This window comes from Lygodium microphyllum, chromosome 27, assembly GCF_053477565.2.
Source record: "Lygodium microphyllum isolate KBCC chromosome 27, Lygodium_microphyllum_v1.1.10, whole genome shotgun sequence".
NCBI classification, from domain to species: Eukaryota; Viridiplantae; Streptophyta; class Polypodiopsida; order Schizaeales; family Lygodiaceae; genus Lygodium; species Lygodium microphyllum.
Window position 1 is genome coordinate 18,347,645 of NC_141161.1, and position 20,316 is coordinate 18,367,960.

Below are 20,316 nucleotides of genomic sequence, written 5' to 3' on the forward strand. Positions count from 1 at the left end.
ACATGCTCTACTTGCAGATATAGATAATGACATGCATACTTGGATTCTTGATTCAAGGGCTTCCTTTCATGTCACCCCTCATCGTGAGTGGTTTTCCGCCTATACAGGGGGTCGACATGGTGTTGTCCATCTTGGGGACAACTATGCATGTGAGATTGTAGGTATTGGCAGTGTGCAGTTACAGTTTCAGCATGGCTCTGTCTTTACACTTCAGTATGTATGGCATATACCTCAGCTCAAGAAAAGCTTGATTAGCACAGGGCAGCTAGATGATAATGGTTTTCATACCACCTTTGGTGATGGAAGATGGAACATTTGTAAGGGATCTAGGGTTATTGCTAGAGGTTGCAAGAGTGATACGTTGTATCCACTTCACGTATCTAGTGTGCGTGACCATGTTGTTGCCGTGACCGAGCAACCAAGTGTTTCTTTGTGGCATGGCCCGTTGGGACACATGAGTCAAACATGAATGAAAGTGCTTTCTCGTTTGGGTTACTTGCCTTGTTTTCATTATGCTGATTTTGAGCATTGTGATCATTGCATTTATGGCTAACATGCACAAACGTCTCACAAAAAGTCTCTTTCTTTGAAATCTTCTCCTCTAGAGTTAGTACATTCGGATGTATGTCAAATGCCAGGATTATCTTGAGGGGAAAAGAAATATTTTGTCACCTTTGTCGATGATGCTACACGGAAAGTATGGGTTTATCCTATTCGTAGCAAGGATGAAGTGCTTGACAAGTTTAAAAAATTCTTGGCATTGGCTGAAAATTAGACAGATAAGACACTTAAGTGTCTTCGCTCTGACAATGGTGGGGAATGTGTGTCCAAAGCCTTTCAGGCATTTTGTGACAGCAAAGGGATAAAGAGGGAGCTCACTGCCCCTCATAATCCACCCCAAAATGGAGTTGCAGAGCGTATGAATCGGACCATATAGGATAAGGTCCGTACGATGCTGTCTCATGCTGCATTACCCCATGGTTTTTGGGCAGAGGCTGTTATGACAGCCGTTCACTTGATTAATCGGTCACCAAATAGGTCTTTTGGGGGGAGGGGGAGTTCCCCAAGAAGCGTGGTCGGGCAAGCCACCTTCATATGCTCATTTGAAAGTGTTTGGTTGCGAGGCTTTTGTGCACATTCGTAAAGAAAAACGCAGCAAACTTGAGCCAAAGTCTTGTAAATGCATTTTCCTAGGATATGGTGACGAGGGTGAAATGGGGTATAAATTATGGGATCCCGAGAAAAGGAAAGTAGTACGCAGCAATGGCGTTATCTTCGGGAAGATCGCATGCACAAACAGCCCGAAAAGACTGAGGAGGTCCATAGGGTTGTATTCCGGGAAGAAATACCTTTTGGACAGCAAAATGTGCCCGCTGTACAGTAGCAAATACCTGTTGTAAATGAACCTGTAAATGCAGGAAATGATGCTGGAAATGATCAGCCAGCTATTGCCCATGAAAATGAGCCATTACATGTGCAGGAACAGCCAGGACAACAAGCTGTTAATTCTGATTTGCAGGCTGACATGCCAGGACAGCATGCTGAAAATGGAAATTTGCAGGAGTAGCCATCAAACAATGACCATTGGGTTAGGAGATTGTCTAGGGCTACTAGACAACTTGACAGATTTGTTCCTGGTGCAATTAATGTGGCTGAGAATGTTATGTTGACGGACTGTGGTGAACCGTCTTGCTTCAAGGAAGCAATGGACAGACATGACAGCAAGAAATGATATAAAGCCATGCTGTCAGAGATGGAATCTCTTGAAAAAAATGACACTTGGGACTTGGTGCAGTTGTCTAAAGGGCAGAAAACCCTTCCATGCAAATGGGTTTATAAAATGGTCACTTCTGGTTCCTCATCCAAGTACAAAGCAAGATTGGTTGCAAAGGAGTACAAGCAGGAGCATGGAATTGACTTTGATGAGATTTTCTCTCCTGTAGTCAAGATGACTACATTGAGAACCATTTTGGGTTTGGTTGCAATTGAGGATATGGAGCTCATACAGATGGATGTAAAGACTGCGTTTTTACATGGTGATCTGCATGAAGATATATATATGCAGCAGCGTGAAGGGTTTGTTGAACAAGGGAAAGAAAAAATGGTATGTAAACTCAAAAGGAGTTTGTATGGGCTGAAACAAGCACCAAGAGAATGGTATCATAAGTTTGATACATTTATGCAGTCCCAAGGCTTTAATAGAAGTCAAGTGGGTCACTGCTTGTACACCAAGAAGGCAACAGATGGCAGCCTGATTATCTTGGTTTTGTATGTAGATGACATGCTGATTGCTGGCAGGGATACTCATGCCTTGGATTCACTGAAGCAAAGTCTTCATGGCATCTTTAACAAGAAGGATCTTGGTGATGCAAATCACATTCTTGGCATGCGAATACTCAGAGATAGATCGAAAGGCTTACTCTATCTATCTCAGCAGGAGTATATCTCCAAAGTTTTGCAGTGTTTCAATATGGAGGGGGAGAAAACAATTGGGGTTCCATTGTCTCCATATGTGAAACTCAGTGCAGAGGACAGCCATATATCTGATGATGAGAAGACTGAAATGGCCAAGACACCATATGCTTCAGCTATTGGCAGTTTGATATATGCTATGGTTGCTACACGTTCTGACATTGCTTTTGCAGTGGGAGTGGTTAGCAGATACATAACAACCCTTGGCAAAAAGCATTGGGATACAGTGAAAGGTATTATGAGATACCTCAAAGGCACAAAGGAGTTGTGCATCTGCTTTGGAAAGCAGAAGGCATCTGTTGTTGGCTTTACGGATGCAGACTATGTTGGTCATGCGGACCGCAGGAAGTCCATTTCTGGGTATGTGTTTACTTTCACAGGAGGAGCAGTCTCTTGGATCTCCAGGCTACAAAAGTGTGTTGCATTGTCTACAACAGAGGTAGAGTATGTAGCTGCCACTGAGGCATGCAAGGAGGCTTTATGGCTTTCACGTCTAGTGGGAGAGTTTGGCATCACAGAGTTACCTGTTCTCCATTGTGATAGTTAGAGTGCTATCATGCTAGCACGGAATCTTGTCTTTCATGCAAAGACAAAGCACATACAGGTGAAGTACCACTTCATTAGAGATATACTTGACAGCAAGAGCATTGAGCTTGTCAAAGTGCATACAGATGATAACCCTACAGACCTTCTCACGAAGGGTCTTCCAGCAGAGCGGTTTGCTCATTGCCGATAGATGATGGGAGTTGGATAGATATATTTATTTCAGCTTTGTACATACCTAGACTTAGCTGATTCTTTTCTCCTCTTAAGGCACATTGCCTTTAGGTGGGAGGTTGTTGGGAATAAAGGGCCATCGTGCCTTTTTATATGTGCACGGGTGTGAACACATCCTTAGCACATTGTACTTTCATACATATATCTATCTAAAACCTAAAGTGGTACACTCGTCATTGTGCCGAAAAACGTGTTCACTCTCTACTCTGCTTACTCGCACTCTCTCTGTCTCTCACTGTGCGTAAGGTTTGTCTGCCTCGATCTCCGTGCCTAACCTTACCCTACACACCCACTAAGACACTAAAGACGATCACCTTGTTTGAAGCTTGGCATAGCAAGAAACTCAAAGTTGACTACTTTCGGGTGTTTGGTTGCATAGCCTATGCACATGTTTCGAAAGAGCTTTGTGGGAAGCTTGATGACAAGGCTGTGAAATGCATATTTACTGGCTACAGTTCGGAAAGTAAGGGCTATAGCTTGTATGACCCATGCACAAATAAACTTTTTGTCAGTAGGGATGTCATATTTGCTGAAAATGTTGCAGTTTCACATGATTAGTTTCAAATGCTAGCCACCCATTACATTGATGATGTCTTTGAGGGTCTCTTGCCACTTACTTTGGAGTCTGTGCCTGCCTGCTGTAAATGGCCGGACAAACATAATATGGCAAGCTGTTGGTGCACCATATGCACCTGAACAGCAAGGTATCGATGTTGGTGTTGGAAAATGGTAGCTAACTATGGAGAGAGAGAGGAGAGACAATGATAGGAAGAGAGTGAGCTGAAGCAAAAAGAGTAGAGTGTACTTGCAAGAATGAAAGATAGAGTGAAAGTACAAGTTATGTTTAGGTCAAGGGTTGACCTAACTAGCCTTCCATCAACTAACTAGAGTTAGGTTTATTTTACTCTAGAGCCTAGTGTCACTACTTTAAGTTTCTAAGACACTAGGTGTACACACCTTACATTGGCACTTAAGTGTCCACACCACACAAATTACATTGGGCGCTACCCATAGAATCAACAAATTCTAACACCCTCCTGCAGTGCCAATGTGATGAAGTACAAGGATGATCAATCACCAAAGGGTAACAAGTTTAAGGACTTTCGAAAAGCCTTAAACTTCTCACGTGGTAGTGCCTTGGTGAAAATGTCTGTAACATTTTTCTGTGTGGGTACATACATCAGGATGATCTCTCCTGCATAGCATCTCTCTCTGACATAATGGTAATGCACCTCTATGTGTTTTGTGCGAGCATAAAACATAGGATTTCGTGCTACTGCAATAGCACTCTGACTATCAGAAAGAATGGGTGTAGGACCCTCGAATGGTAAATGTAGATCAGCCAACAACCTGTGCAACCATACACATTCCACTATTGCTGTGAAGGCTGCCCTGTACTCAACCTCACAAGACGAGGTAGCCACTGTAGGTTGTTTCTTGCTTAGCCATGAAATGCATGAACGGCCTAGAAAGAAATAGTGTCCACTAGTAGACTGCCTAGTGTTTGCATCACCAACCCAATCTGAATCAGTGTAAGCTTGTAAGTGCAAGTCTCCTCCCCTAGGAAATAATAATGCATGTGACTGAGTACCTTGCAAATATCTGAAGATCCGCTTAACAGCTTGCCAATGTATGGTCCATGGGCTATGCATATACCTGTTCTCTTGAGATACTGCATATTGAATGTAAGGGCGTGTGTTGCAAAGATAAATAAGATAGCCAACAGCCTTGTTGTAAATTGCAATATCAGACATCTCTTCAGAATCATGCATAGACAGCTTTAAGCCTGGCTCCATAGGAGTGCACATAGGTTTGCAATCTTGCATACTAAACCTATGTAATAGCTTATCCACATATTGTGACTGTGACATGATGATACCGTGTTGATTTTGGGTGAATTGAATCCCCAAATAATAGTGTAGGCAGCCCATATCTAACATAGCGGATGCATGTTTTAATTCAGTCTTAAAATTTGCAAATTTTTCTTTTGTAGGTCCAGTGAGTAGCATGTCATCTACATAAAGAACGATAATCAGCAAGTCCTCCCTCTCATTCTTAATGTATAGAGTGGGAGCAGTTGGACTATTTTTGAACCCTTTGCTAGCCAAATAAGCATCAATTTTGGAGTACCATGCATGAGGAGCATATTTGAGACCATAAAGAGCTTTATGCAGCTTGCATACCATGCGCTCTTTCCCTTTAACCACAAACCCTGGAGGTTGTGACAAATAAACATCCTCATGCAAATCCCCATTCAAGAACGCTGTCTTAATGTTCAACTGATGTCTTTTCCAGCCATAATTTGCAGCCATTGCAATCACAAATCTCACCATACTCATACGGGATGTTAGAGCAAAAGTTTCTTCATAATCTATGCCCTTCTTCTGTGCACAACCTTTTGCTACCAACGTGCTTTGTACCTGTCAATTGTACTATCAGCCTTGCGTTTGAGTTTAAAAACCCATTTTGTGCCAATGGCCTTCTTGCCAGGTGATAAATCCACAAGATTCCATGTAGAGTTAGTGGCAATAGAGTCTAACTTGTCCTGCATGGCTTGCATCCAAAATACATCTTGCTGAGCTTCGTCCGAGGAAGTAAGCTCATTATCATCCAATAGTGAGCTCATAAACACATGCTCATCACAATCATCTACTTCCGTAAAATCAATCAAATGTGCCCCCCTTGCATCATTTGTTGCATTTTTGGCAATCCCTCTAGTGCATTGAGGTATAGGAGCATCCATTTTACTCTCCTGGAGAGTCTGTAACAGCCATCTTGGGATTGTTTTGGCTACATTTACAGCAGCCCTTTCTGTTAGAATTTTCCGATTCTATGGGCAACGCCCAATGTAATTTGTGTGGTGTGGACACTTATTAAAAGTGTCAATGTAAGGTGTGTATACCTAGTATCTTAGAAACTTAAAGTAGTGACACTAGGCTCTAGAGTAAAATAAACCTAACTCTAGTTAGTTGGTGGAAGGCTGGTTAGGTCAACCCTTGACCTAAACATAAGTTGTACTTTCACTCTATCTTTCATTCTTGCAAGTACACTCCACTCTTTTTGCTTCAGCTCACTCTCTCGTTGTTATTGTCTCTCCCCTCTCTCTCCATAGCTGGCTGCCATTTTCCAACATTTGGTATTAGAGTAGCTTGTACGTGCGGATTCTGTTCAGCCACCGTTAGCCGGTGCCATCCCGCCCAAGGTCCTATTGCTGCCAGCTTGGTTCTCAGTTTGAGGAAGAGTTTTCAGCTGCTGTGAGGTGCTGCTAAAGTGGAGGAGGAGCTGTAGCTGAGCCTCCTGGCATTTTGGGAAATTGACTGGTTTAGTAAAGGTGGAATGTTGTGAGCATTAAATGCTCAGTTTTGAACTAACTTACTACAATTTTTGCAGTGCGGCTGACTGTTAACAGTTTGTGGCAAGCATATGTGGCATTGTTGCCTAAAGAGCTAGACAAGCATTGGTGCTTTGCCACATGTTTGGAAGTATATGATATCGGTGTGAACTAAAATTTATTGGTTTTGCAAAGCTGAAGACCTTGAAAATGGCAAACACAGGAGATAAGGATACTATCACTCAGATAGTTGGTGAAAATTTGGACTACAACAATTTTGTTCTATGGAAATTCAAGATGTCTAATTTTTTAATTGGAAGAGGTCTACTCCAGATCTGCCCAGTTCAGCCATCGGCTCCAAATCTGTCCATTTGCTCCAGATCTGTCCAGCTCAGTCATCTGCTCCAGATCTACTGTTTTCAGCCTGCGCGCAGCCCTGCATGCAGTCCAACGTGTAGTCCCACACGTAGCCTTGCACGTAGCCCGAGGAGCTGCTGTTTTGGAAGAGCTGCTGCTGTTTTCAGCTCTGCCCGCCATTTTCTCAGTCTTGCCTGCCAATTTCTGCAAACCCTAAAAAGTGCGGAAACCCTAATTTTCAAATCTGGGGTTTTCTTGAAATTTCTACAATTTCCAGTCTATTTCAGCCATCTCTTCTTGAATCTCAGCTCGTATTGCCCTAAAATTTGGGGCTTTTGCTAATTTTTGCTCCCAGAGTTCAAATTGACAACTAATTTGAAGAAATTTCTCAATTTCTTGGACCAAAAATTTGGGGCTTTTACCCGATTGGAGGCCCTTTGCGTAAATTGTTACCAAACTCATAGACATTGCGTAATTTCTTGCACACTAGCTCAAGAAATTTTGGGGCTTTTCATTTTTTTTGGATCTGGCATGCATCACGAGGCAGATTTCAGCTGCTGTTCTCTACTGACACACATCCCGAGGCGACATTTCTATAGAAATTCTAGCTGTAAGGTACAAATTTCTTCAATTTCTTTGGAATTTTAGAAAGAAATTTGGGGCTTTTGCTAGAGATGTACTCCAAGGCAAGCAACAATCAGTACAACAACATTTAATTGCTGTTACAGTCAAATTGGGTAGAGAATTTTGAAAAAATTCATTAAATTTTGGTAAGAATCAGCATTAAGTTGCTATATTTTGTACTTTTGTGGGCACACATTTCGAGGCAGGTGTAGTACAGCAGTATAGTGCTGTAATTTACTGGCTGAGTGCTAATTTGGGTGGCGTTGTGCACACTTTTGGCATTTGAGTGACAGTTTGGTACTTGTTTCTCTTCTTGTGGCGAAGGGCTTGTGGGATTGTTACAGGTGATTTGCAACGACCAGGAGGTCTTGCGCCTCAGACACCTCAGCGTAACGCTTGAGAACAGGTTGCTGGTGCTGTCGGTGGTGGTATTGGTGCTGCTACTGTTGCTACCCCTCCTCTCCCTTCTACCAAGGAACAAAGGAAATGGGACTCAAAAGATACACATGCACTTTCTTTGATTGCCTTGTTAGCGAAAAGGGCAATTATTCCGCACATTCGGTCTCGTAAGACCTCAAAATCTGCATGGGATGTACTTAAGCGTATGTTTGCAGTACTCAATGAGGCCAGGATATTCTATCTCCGTAGAGACTTGGCCAATGTGACCATGGATGAAGGTGATAGCATGACAAAGCACCTTCCTCACATACAGGATTTGCGTGAGCAGCTACTCAATGTTGATGAGGTCATTCGGGATGCTGAATTAGTAAACATCACATTGAACTCTCTTCCAGTCATATCTTGGTTTCCACACCTCTTTGATACTGTCTTTGAGGGGGGGAGGGGGGCAGTAGCCCCTTATATTTGTGGAGTTGGAAGGCCTCTTGCTGCAAGAGGAACAAACTCGGAAGAATGTGGCATTGCGTTTAGGTGATGTGGCTATGCTTTCCAAGTTCAAAGGCAAAGGAAAAGTCAAGCAAAATGTAAAAAATCAGCAAAAAGGGTGATGCTAGACAGCCATCAAATAAGGTTGTCCAAGACACAGAAAAGACTAAAAAGGAGGGGAAATGCCATTATTGCAAGAAGCCCGGTCACTATATCGATGAATGCAGAAAGAGATTGGCCAAAGAGAAAAAAAAGAACTTTGGTTTGGCTGTCCAAGAAACATCAGCCAACAAATCTACTGATGATGATACTTCAATCAACTTTGTAGAGGACTATGCATTTCTCACATGTAGTTATGATTCTTCAATGGCTGATTCAGCATTTAATATTGCTGAATGTAGCAAACATGGTATTTTGACAGTAGGGCGTCAAAGCACATCATTTCCAGTAAGTGTTTGTTTATCTCTTTGCATTCAACCCCTGCTGGGAAGCGTGTTACATGTGCGAACAACAGTAGTTATGATGTATGTGGCATTGATACAGCCACTATTACTGTTGCAGATGGTTGTGATTTCATGCTTCTAGATGTCTTGTTTGTACCTGGCATTACAAAGAACTTGTTGTTTATCTCTGCTTTTAATAAGCATGGCTTTCAGGTCATCTTTGAGGATGACAAATGCATTGTTAGAGATAGAGAGATGGATTATGCACTTAGGCTGTCCGGCACCTTGCGTAAGGGTCTATTTTTGTTGGATACATATGACAGACAGTCTCATGATGCTTTAGCAATCACTACTCTTTCGCTCGCTATGCAAACTGTGGAGCTATGACATGCCCGCTATGGACACATGAGCTTTTGGAATTTGATGACCCTTCAGAGGTGTCATATGGTAAATGCATTGCCTCCAGTGGAGACTCCGCCTCCTCATGCATGTGAGGGATGTATTTTGGGCAAGATGCATAGGTTTGCCTTCAAAAAGGATGGTGCAGTGCGTGTTGTTTGAAAAATGTAGCTTATTCACTCTGATGTTTGTAGTCCCATGAGAACACGTGCTCTTGGAGGTCATAAGTACTTTGTTACATTTATTGATGATTACTCTCGGTATACATGGGTGTATGGGCTGAAGGCAAATTGTTCATGCATTTCAAACGTCTTGTTGCAAAGCTTGAAGCTGAAACTGACTTAAAAGTGCAGACACTTCGCACAGATAGAGGGGGGGAGTACATGTCTCGTGTTTTTGAGACATATTTGCTTGATCATGGCATTACGCATCAAGCCACTGTTAGAATGACTCCTCAGCAAATTGGTGTTACTGAAAGGAAGAATCGGACTCTTATGGAGATGACTCATTGTATGTTAGAAGGCAAGGGGCTACCTCATAAATTTTGGCTAGAAGGCCTTTAGTGTGCAAATCATGTGTTGAATCGTGCACCCACCAAGGCATTGAAGACAATCACATTGTTTAAAGCTTAGCATGGCAAGAAACCCAAAGTAGACTACTTTCGGGTGTTTGGTTGCATAGCCTATGCACATGTTCCGAAAGAGCTTCATGGGAAGCTTGATGACAAGGCTGTCTAATGCATATTTATTGGCTACAGTTCGGAGAGCAAGGCTAGCAACCTTCTCCTTCAAGCTCCACCTTCACCTGTGTTTTTCAGTGCCGTCATCATCTCCAGGTTGGTGTCAGCATCCTAGCCTTTGATGATAGTCTCCATCACTGAGCGTCAGTGATTTCATCACTCATTTATCATAGGGGTTGCTAGGATGTGCGTTTTTATAGCTTGGCTTCTTCTCCTTCACATGGCGTCACTTGTTTGTCATAGAGGCTGTTGCTGGGACCTGTGTTTTTGCAGCTTGGCTCATCTTTCATCATCTGGCATCATCATTATCCACCTGGCGTCAGCATCTGGGCTGTTCTCCTTGCATTTGACAGCTCCGACACTCTGGGATTTGTGTTTTGTTGCCCAGGTCACTCCCCCGCATGAGGTGAGTGTGGTTCGCTCCCTCGATAGTTGGTGATCATCATCCACATCTCTGACGGCATTAGAGGAGTGCGATTTGTTCCCTTGATAGCTGTCCTTCACCTTCGAGTGATTACTTCGATAGTCAACTACCCGGAGGATTGCGGTTTGCTCCCTTCACTGTACAGATTTCCCACAGGTGCTGCCACTGGATTCAGATAGGACAGTGCAGTTATATTTTGAGCTTCGGCTCTGTTGTATCAACTTTTCTTCTCATAGCATGATTCAGTGCATCATCACCATGTTTTTCTTGTGTTTCTGAGTTTCTCTTCTCTCTTAGTGTTTGCTGTACACATTTTGTGTTACTCCCCACAAACCCTATTGTCTCTTTGCACTGTCGCTTATTTTGACATGGTATCAGAGTATACCTGTTATTTCTGACACGTTGGAGGTTCAGCTCTTGTTTGCATCACTTTGTGCAGAGCTGGACAGCAGTTTAGGGCAGTTGGTCAATATTTATGAGCAGTTGGCCAGTGTATAGCAGGATAGACAATTTCGTGCAGCATTTCTGGTGATTATTTTATTATTGTTACTATTCATGACAGCATGTTGGCCCATTTTCAGGTCCGACCTGGCTGCAATTTGCTGTATTTATTGCCTGCAAATGCATGGCCAGTCTCTTTGGAGAGTTTGTGAGAGATTCAGTTGGTCAGTCTCTTCGAAGAGTTTGTGAGAGATTCAGTTGGTTAGTATGAGGTACTTTGAGTCACACACACACACACACACACACTCTCTCTCTCTCTCATATGTATTTTGATCTCATTATTCAGTTATTCAGTATTCATCATTCAACTTCAAACTCTCTCTCTCTCTCTCTCTCTCTCTCTCTCTCATATTAGGTAATTGTATTAATCACGAAAAAAGTACAAGATTACAAAATTAGGAGACGCAGCATTCATATTTAGAGTTTTTGTTTTTTTTTTTCGTAATCCATTGGCTACCCTAGTGGTAAGCCACTTGTTTTATTAACTTGCTGACCTGAGTTCAAATTTTCCCTTTTATATTCCTATACGAAATGATTGTGCAGATGTAGAAATTGAACTCAAGGCCATCTGGTCACCATGTGTTCAACTTAACCAACTGTGCTACATTCGTTTGGTCACCTTCAGAGTCTCTCTCTCTCTCTCTCTCTCTCTCTCTCTCCTGCATTGCTTTTCTTGATCAGCATGTGATTGACTTCTGCATTGCAGCACTTAGGCAGAGTTGCTTCTGAAACTTGGGACTTGTTCAGGTAACAGATTTGTCCAGAGGGAATAGGTAGAGGAATGCAAGTCATGATTTAGAGTGATGACAGAAGCAGAATATCTGGTCAAAAAGCATTAGTATTTTTCTTTTCTGACCTGCGAATTCTTTAATTTTTTCTTCTGAACAGTCCCTCAGCAGACTATGACTAATCCATGGAACAAGAAAATAATTTGGATTGATGGATTCAGTTTAAGAGAGTGGAGGCTTGAGCTCCAACCCATCTCTAGCTGTTGGGCAGGAACATGTGGAGTCTCATGTCTTGTTTAAAAACAGCTTAATATTCCAGCCTGCCTTCTCTCTTGTTGGACTATTTGTGCTGGTTGAGTTTTGTTGTGGTAGCAGGTCAGTTTTAGATAGCCTTGTATCTAGTTAGGAATTCTCTATCTAGCTAGAAAGTGGCTAGCAGGCCTAGCTGCATCCTCCAGACATGTGGAGTTTGAGTCTAACAATAGTATGCTGTGCTTCAGCTGCATCCTCCAGACATGTGAAGTTTGAGTCTAACAATAGTATGCTGTGCTTCTGCTGACTGAATCTCCTGTAGCTCAAACTTAGATATCATGCGCTGAGTGAGTGACTGCATCTCCATCTTCCCCATTTTGCTTCCTGCATGGTCCTGACTCTCATCAACTTTTGCATCTTGTTCGCTTCTTATCTTGGTACAAATGACTCAAGATCCTGGAATCTTCTTTTTCTGAGAGCTTGGATGTGGAAATTCTCTAATCACCTCCACATTTTGTTTGTACATATTGTAGTGTGACTCTTTCATGTCAATCACAATATTTCAGAATCGGAAGTAGAGTTTGACTCCAAAATTCTTGTTTGCATTGTGGTGTGATCAGGTAACACAATGAATCCTTGTAAGGCTGTACATTTATTGTGGCGCCATTGTGCTTGCACTGCTCGTCCAGAAATGTATCTTACAACTTGTCAGTTTTCTTCCTGTACTGTCTTTGTTGGAGGTATGTGGACCTATGGTTTACAATGGTCATATTGCTTGTGGTCTTATCCGTTTGCTTTCATGTAAAAGTGTTCATACTTCTAGACAGGTATGTCAGGTCATGTCACGAAGGATGAGTTTGTCAAGTTTTTCGAGAACTATGGCACGATTGTGGAAGGTGGGCAGGAGATAACATGTACCATGATCAGAAGCCAGAGGCTACAGATGTAGGAGTTCTGGAGTTACCAGACATGTAACTACTGTCTTTATGTTTCGTACAGCAAGACTTGCCATGCATGGGAAGACAAAGAACTGCAAGGGCTTTGGCTTCATTGAGTATCAGACAGATGAGCAGGCACAGGAAGCAGTAAACAGAATGAATGGAAAGGTTTAATAAACATCTGGATTTTTTGTTTATGTACTGAGATGTTCATCTCTGTTTTGCATCATGTAGTTTCCAGTTGAGATATATTCACTTTCACAATTTTGTTTATGTAGGTTTTCAAACATAGACTTGTGAAAGTTGAAGTTGCTTCAAAAGAGCCAAAGAGTAAATCCTGAGATATGCTTTGGCGCTATCGGTGGGGTTTCCAGCTTTGGTGTGAATGGCCAACTCAAATCTGGGTTTTCGGACTACAAAGATCAACTGTGGTCTATTCTGTTCATGCATAGGAATGAGAGCATGGTAGAGCAATCTGTGTGTGTCAACTCAGCCGCCCCCTTGCCTTCCCCTTCCCCTTCTTAGGGCATTAGGGTGCAATGTGTATGTGTCAACTGAGGTTATCTCAGAAAAGAACAAGGTGATGTAATCACAAGGGCTTGCTTTGGAAAAAATACATGCATTATTGACAAAGTAAAGAGGATAATTTAAATTGAATATGAAATTAGAACCAGCAATACATGAGTTTGCTACGTTGCTTATAACTGGCATGGGTTTGTGTGTGTGCATGTGTGAGCATATATGTGTGTGCATTGGTGGATTCTCTGACAACATACTTTACCCATGTAAATGTATTTCTTATACTATGGTTTTTTTAGCAAAAGCTCACTAGCTTTCTAGGTACTTTTCCAATAAAAGTATCGTAAAAAGTATTTTCAGGTTTCTTACCACAAGAAGTCCCATACACACAAAAATACTTAACCACAAGAAGTCCCATACATAGGGAGAGAAACAATTCCTAAGGTTACAAGCTTTTTTGAGTGTGGATTGGATTACACACAAGGAGTTTAGAGAATGAATGCAAAGATCTATTTGATTGTTTCAACTTAGGTTCTAAGATGTTTGTCCAGTTTCATATCTTATTGGTTTTAGTCACTTCTGTGCATGTTTTAAAATGTGGACTTCTAAGGTTGAAATAGGTTTGTTTGGAGGTAAGTAATGGGATCTTCTAGGTTCTAGTTTCTCTTATGTAGGCTTTTAAGCTTGAAATTGATTTATTTCTGAATAAATAATGAGATCTTTACTTTGGCCATTGACTTGTTGCCTTTTTGATGTTCCTCGAGTGTATGCATTTTGTGGTATTTGTAATAGATTTGTTGAGTTCAAAGATCTTATTGATTGAATATTTGAAAAATGTGATAAATAGCAATGATGATTTGGAATTTTTCATCTTTGAGCAGTTTTTGGCCTACCATATCTTAGTGAAGTGTTAGGGTAGCATTTATCCTTAGCATAGAAATTAAATAACACAAATAAATGGCTACAAAGTGATGTATCTAAATTTCATATTCTTGTCACTATTCATAGTGAATCATTAGAATGCTCTTCAACGTGTTCTTGTAACTTTTCTATGTTTTGATCATATAGGGTGTGTTATTTTTGCGAGCTTTTGATTTCGTGCTTTTGCAATTGAAATTGATTTTTAGAGCTTTTTGAAACAACCTTGGATGCTTTCTATAAATGACATGTCAAACATATATTGCGCATCATGCATTACTAACCCATTCACAATAAAGGGAGCAATGGTGTTGAATAATCACAACAAATAATAACATTCCAAAGTTTTGCATTACCCAAAAGGAGTACAATATCTAGAAAGGTTCCAAGATCTTCATGTAACAAAAAGGACATGTCACACCCTAATGAAGTGCATGATGATGAGTCCTCCAGAACGATGAATGAGCCATGCTTACGTTGGGCTTCCTACATAACAGGGCATATCTTACGTGTTTTCCCTAACACAAAGGCAAGGTCAGTGGGGGTTAGTGCAGGCTGATGTATGACCATGTGCTCCTTGGGTTGAAGGCCAAGTATGTGCATGTACACATAATACATATGTTTGCAAGCAAGAAATGCCTTTTGGGTAGATTCTCTTTTTTGAAAATCAGGACAAGTGCACCTAGGCTCTTCTTTGATGTGCACATAACAACTCTCTGTCAAGACTTGAAATACTGAATGTTGTCTCTCAAGTTGCACTACCTCCTCCAAGAATGTCACAACTATGCAACCAGCTGCCTCTATTCTCTTTTGTGCATCTTTGGAAATTCCATGTCTCCACTTGCGTCTTCTCCCGCTTGAACCACATTCTGTAGAAATAGGAGGTTTGCTCTTCTCGTTCCTTGGTGGTGCTGTAAAGCAGGTAAACTTGAAACCAGCCTGTCTTAGGCTGCTATACTCTTCCTTCGATATATTTGTTCCTATATCAACTGGCCACAAAGATGGAACAATTGGTGATACTATCACTTGTTTCTGCACAACGTTTGTATGCTTGACATCATGGTTACAGAACCATATCCATTGTGCAATGGCCTTGTTCTTATAGGCTCTCTCAGACCAAAAGCATGTCGCGACTAACCCCACTTGCCGACTCTGTAATTTGCTGCTGCAATTCTTTCTACCCTCCATACCAAAACACTTTCTCACACAGTTAGGTGGTGTCCTTCGTAAAGCCCACTCCTCCTATGCCACTTCTACCTCTTCTACGTGGGTTGACGTTTCCGCATTTGGTGCACTTACTCCACTTGCAAAGGGCTTGATTGGTATCTCCTCATTCTCTTGGATACATATCTCTTCCATCTTTCCATCGTCAAATTGTATACTCTGCGGCCTGCCCCCGATTTTCCTTTGCCTTGACTCCATCACGTATCCCGGTCTATGAGAACTTACAGTTGCTCCACCTCCCTTTTTTTTTCTTTGCACAGTCTCCCTATCACCTTGCATTATAGGCTCCTCGTACAAAAGACTTCCAGCTACAACACCTTGCAACGCACGTGCAACAGAGGTGGGATTTGGGGATTCCCTTTTGCTGGCACTAGCCAACAAAGACTCCATAGAAGGCCCAGATCCAATAAACCTCCCTGTGGTATAGCCCAACCTCTTTGCACATTGAATATATGCATTCAAAACATCACTAACACATGCATCATAAAGTGATATCTTTCGTTTTCCACCCTCACCTGCTAACCAACTAGCATGGACACTTTCTAATAAGTTTATGCTTGGAATTTGAGCATGTTCCCAAGGACTTTTGTTAGCCTGCGGAGTCAAATCCAAAAATAGAATTAGTAGCTCTCCCCATTGCTACATTGTGCAACAAATCTTAATGAGCTGGAAAAAATGTCACACTTACATGAGGTTCAATTCCTCCCCAGTGGGCAATTCTTTGCTCCCACCATTTCAACCACCTATCCAAAGCCTTGATGTCTTCCTTGTTTACATTTCGTGCCCACCAATCTCGGATAGCAGAGGCTTGAAGTGAGGCTAGTTGAGTTGTCGTTGCTAGCTTCCATGCTTCACACAATTCAATGTGGTGCATTTGTTTATCCACAGTGACTAATTTCTTGGTATGCTTTTGCAAACTTTGCTCCCAATGAAAAAGACAAGAACGCTCCCTCCCTTCCATTATGTTATGAGGCCCTCCATTGTACACAGCCCTTATTGCCATCCAATTCGCACTTGCCTCATCGGACATAAATCCATCAAAGTCAGGTGGATCATGGCCACATTGAACCATGACAGAATTCAAATATATCCAAAACAGGATTTGAGACTCTTCGTCCTCCTCTTTAAATTCACATATTGCAATTACCTGTAATGCTCTCATGCTAGTTCATGATTGATACATTAGTATAGTGTTCATTAACAACAATTTAATTTCAATAAAAGCTTTAATTATGTTGCCACACACCTGTGATCATAAACTGAACAAGACATAGTTGCCCACCCATCAATCCTATGGGTATGATCAAAGTGCATCCATGCACGTCGTAAATCTCCAGTCCCAATTCACCTCATATGATTCACTAAGTCCACCCCTGATGCTGGTCCCTTGGTGGACATTTTAAACAAGTAGCACTTCTCCTTGGCATTACCTTGTCCCGGAAATCTACTTCCATGGAAAAATGGGAAGACACAACGTTTTTGCAAAGAAGTATGTTGTCATACCCATCACCAACCACCTGACCTTGTTTGGCTCTCTCTTGTGAAACAATGCCTTTGAACCTATGTGTTTATTAGAGGGTTATTTCAAATGCAGGACATACATTGTAAGCAGAAAATAATAATGCACAAGCCTACCCTTTATTCTGCACAAGTGGCATCATTTCTTCTAGAAAATGATTAAGGTCCACCTCTGTCGCCTCCGACTCGTCTTCTTTTGTTAAAGATTCAAACAACATCTGCCGAGCGACTAGCATCTGTATTTTTCGTGGGCCTCCCTTTTCGATCTTTAGGACCGTGCTCACAAGCCTCCGCACCTTGTCAAGGGTTGCCCTCTTAGTGCCATGTTGAACACTGTGAGCATGCTCCCCAACATGGATCACCAAACGTGTCATTGTAGGATCCAGTGGCAACACATAATAGATCATCCATTTGCAAATGGCTGCACAAGTAGCAACATTAAGACAATAGTGACATGTTATCTTGGAGTTTCCCTCACTTGCAGGATAACCCATGCTCACGGTTCTATCCAAGTGACCATGGAAAAAAACATCATTGTATTTTCCCTCTGTTATGTAGTAAGGACAAGTGATCCTGAGATATTGAAGACTTCCAAGACAATAGCTCAAGCGCACAGTGCACTCAATTGCCATATTTGTCTGTGAGGGCCGCGACCACAGGTGACCATCATATTTTTGTTCCATACCCATCATTTGTTTCTTGCTATGTGTGGCTGGAAGCTCAAAAGAAATTGTGCCATTATACTCAATTGGGAGCTCATCCACCCTTCGTGGAGGTCCACAGAGCGCTAGTAAATTTTTCAATCTACCCATTCTAGCTTTCTCCTCAATGAAGGCTGCAATCGAGTTATCATAGGAAGATAAGTCCTCGCTTTGGCTGCCCACACATAGGTCCTCCCCGACATTTGTGTCATCAACATCCTTCTTGTTATCTGAGGGCACGTCAAGACACACTGGAGTTGATTTGCTACAACCAGGAGTACAATCAATGTAGTTGTCAATCTCATCTTCTATTGACTCAATACTGTTAGAGATGCACACATAGTCACTTGAGTGCATGATAGAGTAGGTGGCTGATAATGTACTATCAATCAGATAGTGCGCATGCCCTTGATGATCCCATCTTGGAGACACAGTGACGTTGTTTGCTCCACCATCATTCTCTATGACGGCTTGCAACCCCTGGAATTTTTGTGTTGGAGGCAATAGATTCTGTAGGTAGTACTCACTTAAAAGAATCTCTCCATTTCTTAATGAAACCCTGTGCTCTAAGCAATCACTGGCTAGTCTCCATGTCAAAATAGCAAAACTCGACATGTTGTGCCCTCTGGTGGGTTAGTATTTGATGAAGAGAAGAAAACTCTGAATATAGCTCATAGTGTGTATTTGATGAAGAGAAGGCAACAGTTCACCGTCGGAGCTATAGCAACCGTCACTACAAGCAGAGATGACTAAATAATGAATATTTAAGAGTCATTCATCAACATTTAAGAGTAATAACAAATAAGCATAATCATCAGAAATCAATAGAAAAATTTACGACTCAACCACCCACCATCCTTCACCTTTATACACTCATAATTTATTTATGTTGTATTAATTATTTAATTATTTAACGGCTAACTAATTACCTAATTACGTAATTAACGACTAACTTCTTTATTAGGGTTATTAAGTATGGCGAAACTCTCTTCCTCAACTCTCTCCTCTCTTTGCTCTCTCTCTCTCTCTCTCTCTCTCCTCTCCCTCTCTCTCTCTCTCCCTTCTCTCCCTTCTCTCTTTCTCCCTTCTCTTTCTCCCTTCTCTTTCTCTCTCTCTCCCTTCTCTCCCTTCTCTTTCTCCCTTCTCTCCCTTCTCTTTCTCCCTTCTCCCTTCTCCCTTCTCTTTCTCCCTTCTCTTTCTCTTTCTCCCTTCTCTCTTTCTCCCTTCTCTTTCTCCCTTATCCCTTATCCCTTCTCTTTCTCCCTTCTCTCTTTCTCCCTTCTCCCTTCTCTCCCTCTCTCCGTCTCTCTCTCTCGCGACACACAACTCCTGCCCCACAACTCCTGCCCCACAACTCTCGCGACGGTGCCAACTCCTGCCCCACAACTCCTGTGCGACACACAACTCCTGCGTGTGCAGCTCCAAGCATGTAGCTCCTGCGGCTTCGTGTAGCTCCTACGGCTTCGTGCGGCCTCGTGCGGCTTCGTCCAGCTCCTGCGGCTTCGTGCGGCTCCTGCGGCTTCGTGCGGCCTCCAAGGTAACACATTGAAGCCCTCCAATCGTCCGTGTCCACGCGCACGATGGGTGGGCTTACGCTTCGTCATGTGGCTTATGCTTCGTCATGTGGGCTTACGCTTCGTCATGTGGGCTTATGCTTCGTCATGTGGCTTACGCTTCATCATGTGGGCTTATGCTTCGTCCCGTATGCCGTCCGCGCAACCGTCCCGTATGCCGTCCTGTATGCCGTCCGACAGGCCTCCAAGGTAACACATTGAAGCCCCCCAATCGTTCGCATCCACGCGGACGATGGGTGGGCTTATGCCTCGTCCCGTGGCTTATGCTTCGTCCCATGGCTTATGCTTCATCCCGTGGCTTTCGTCCCATATGCCGTCCCGTATGCCGTCCGACGGGCCTCCAAGGTAAGAGATTGAAGCCCCCCAATCGTCTGCGTCCGTGCAGACGATGGGTGGGCTTATGGTTGCGTCCGCGCAACCGTTGGGTGGGCTTATGCTTCGTCCCGTGGCTACAAGCATGTGGCTTCGTCCCGTATGCTTCGTGAGAACAAGGTAAGAGATTGAAGCCCCCCAATCGTCCGCGTCCGCGCAGACGATCCGTGGGCTTATGCACAAGCGTGTGGCTTCGTCCGTGGCTTTGTCCCGTGGCCTAAAGAGGTTGATTGTGTTATTAATCTTAAAGAGATTGATTGTGTTGTTAATCTTTAACCTTAAAGAGATTGATTGTGTTGCTAATCTTAAAGAGATTGATTGTGTTGTTAATCTTAAAGAGGTTGATTGTGTATCTATTTGTAAGTGTGTAGAGAAAGTTATGGCACCTAAAAGAGTGCTTAGAAAGAGATAGAAACGTGTGTCACCTCATAGTAGCCATGAAGTCTGTATGAAGCTACGTTCAGGATGTGTTCCTGGGCGGATCTTAGAGCAAGAAGCATCATCGCGTTTGAGATCAGTGGACACTCCTTCAACAAAGAAAGGACGTGGTCCAAAAAGATGTGTCTACATTGATGACGAAGCACAAGTGGATGGGGACTCCAATACAATTGACGGGGTTG

The 20,316-nt window shown here is 42.5% G+C and overlaps 1 protein-coding gene and 1 pseudogene across 4 annotated transcripts in view; one reads left to right on the top strand and one right to left on the bottom strand.

Moving 5' to 3' along the window:
• Positions 1 to 13,605, top strand: part of LOC148012108 (uncharacterized) — a 39,071-nt gene extending 25,466 nt beyond the window's left edge. Inside the window, exons 3-6 of one of the 4 annotated variants that reach the window (XM_087669497.1) lie at positions 12,553 to 12,672; positions 12,760 to 12,828; positions 12,932 to 13,038; positions 13,149 to 13,599. In XM_087669497.1, the coding sequence (XP_087525623.1) occupies positions 12,561 to 12,672; positions 12,760 to 12,828; positions 12,932 to 13,038; positions 13,149 to 13,211 (351 nt within the window). In that variant the 5' untranslated portion in view covers positions 12,553 to 12,560 and the 3' untranslated portion in view covers positions 13,212 to 13,599. Of the gene's footprint in view, positions 1 to 12,552; positions 12,673 to 12,759; positions 12,829 to 12,931; positions 13,039 to 13,148 lie in introns of all 4 variants that reach the window. The other 3 variants (XM_087669496.1, XM_087669495.1, XM_087669498.1) reach the window with 3 other exon arrangements.
• A 2,234-nt stretch (positions 13,606 to 15,839) lies between these two features.
• On the bottom strand, positions 15,840 to 19,373 carry LOC148012109 (uncharacterized; annotated as a pseudogene).
• Between the last annotated feature and the right edge of the window lie 943 nt (positions 19,374 to 20,316).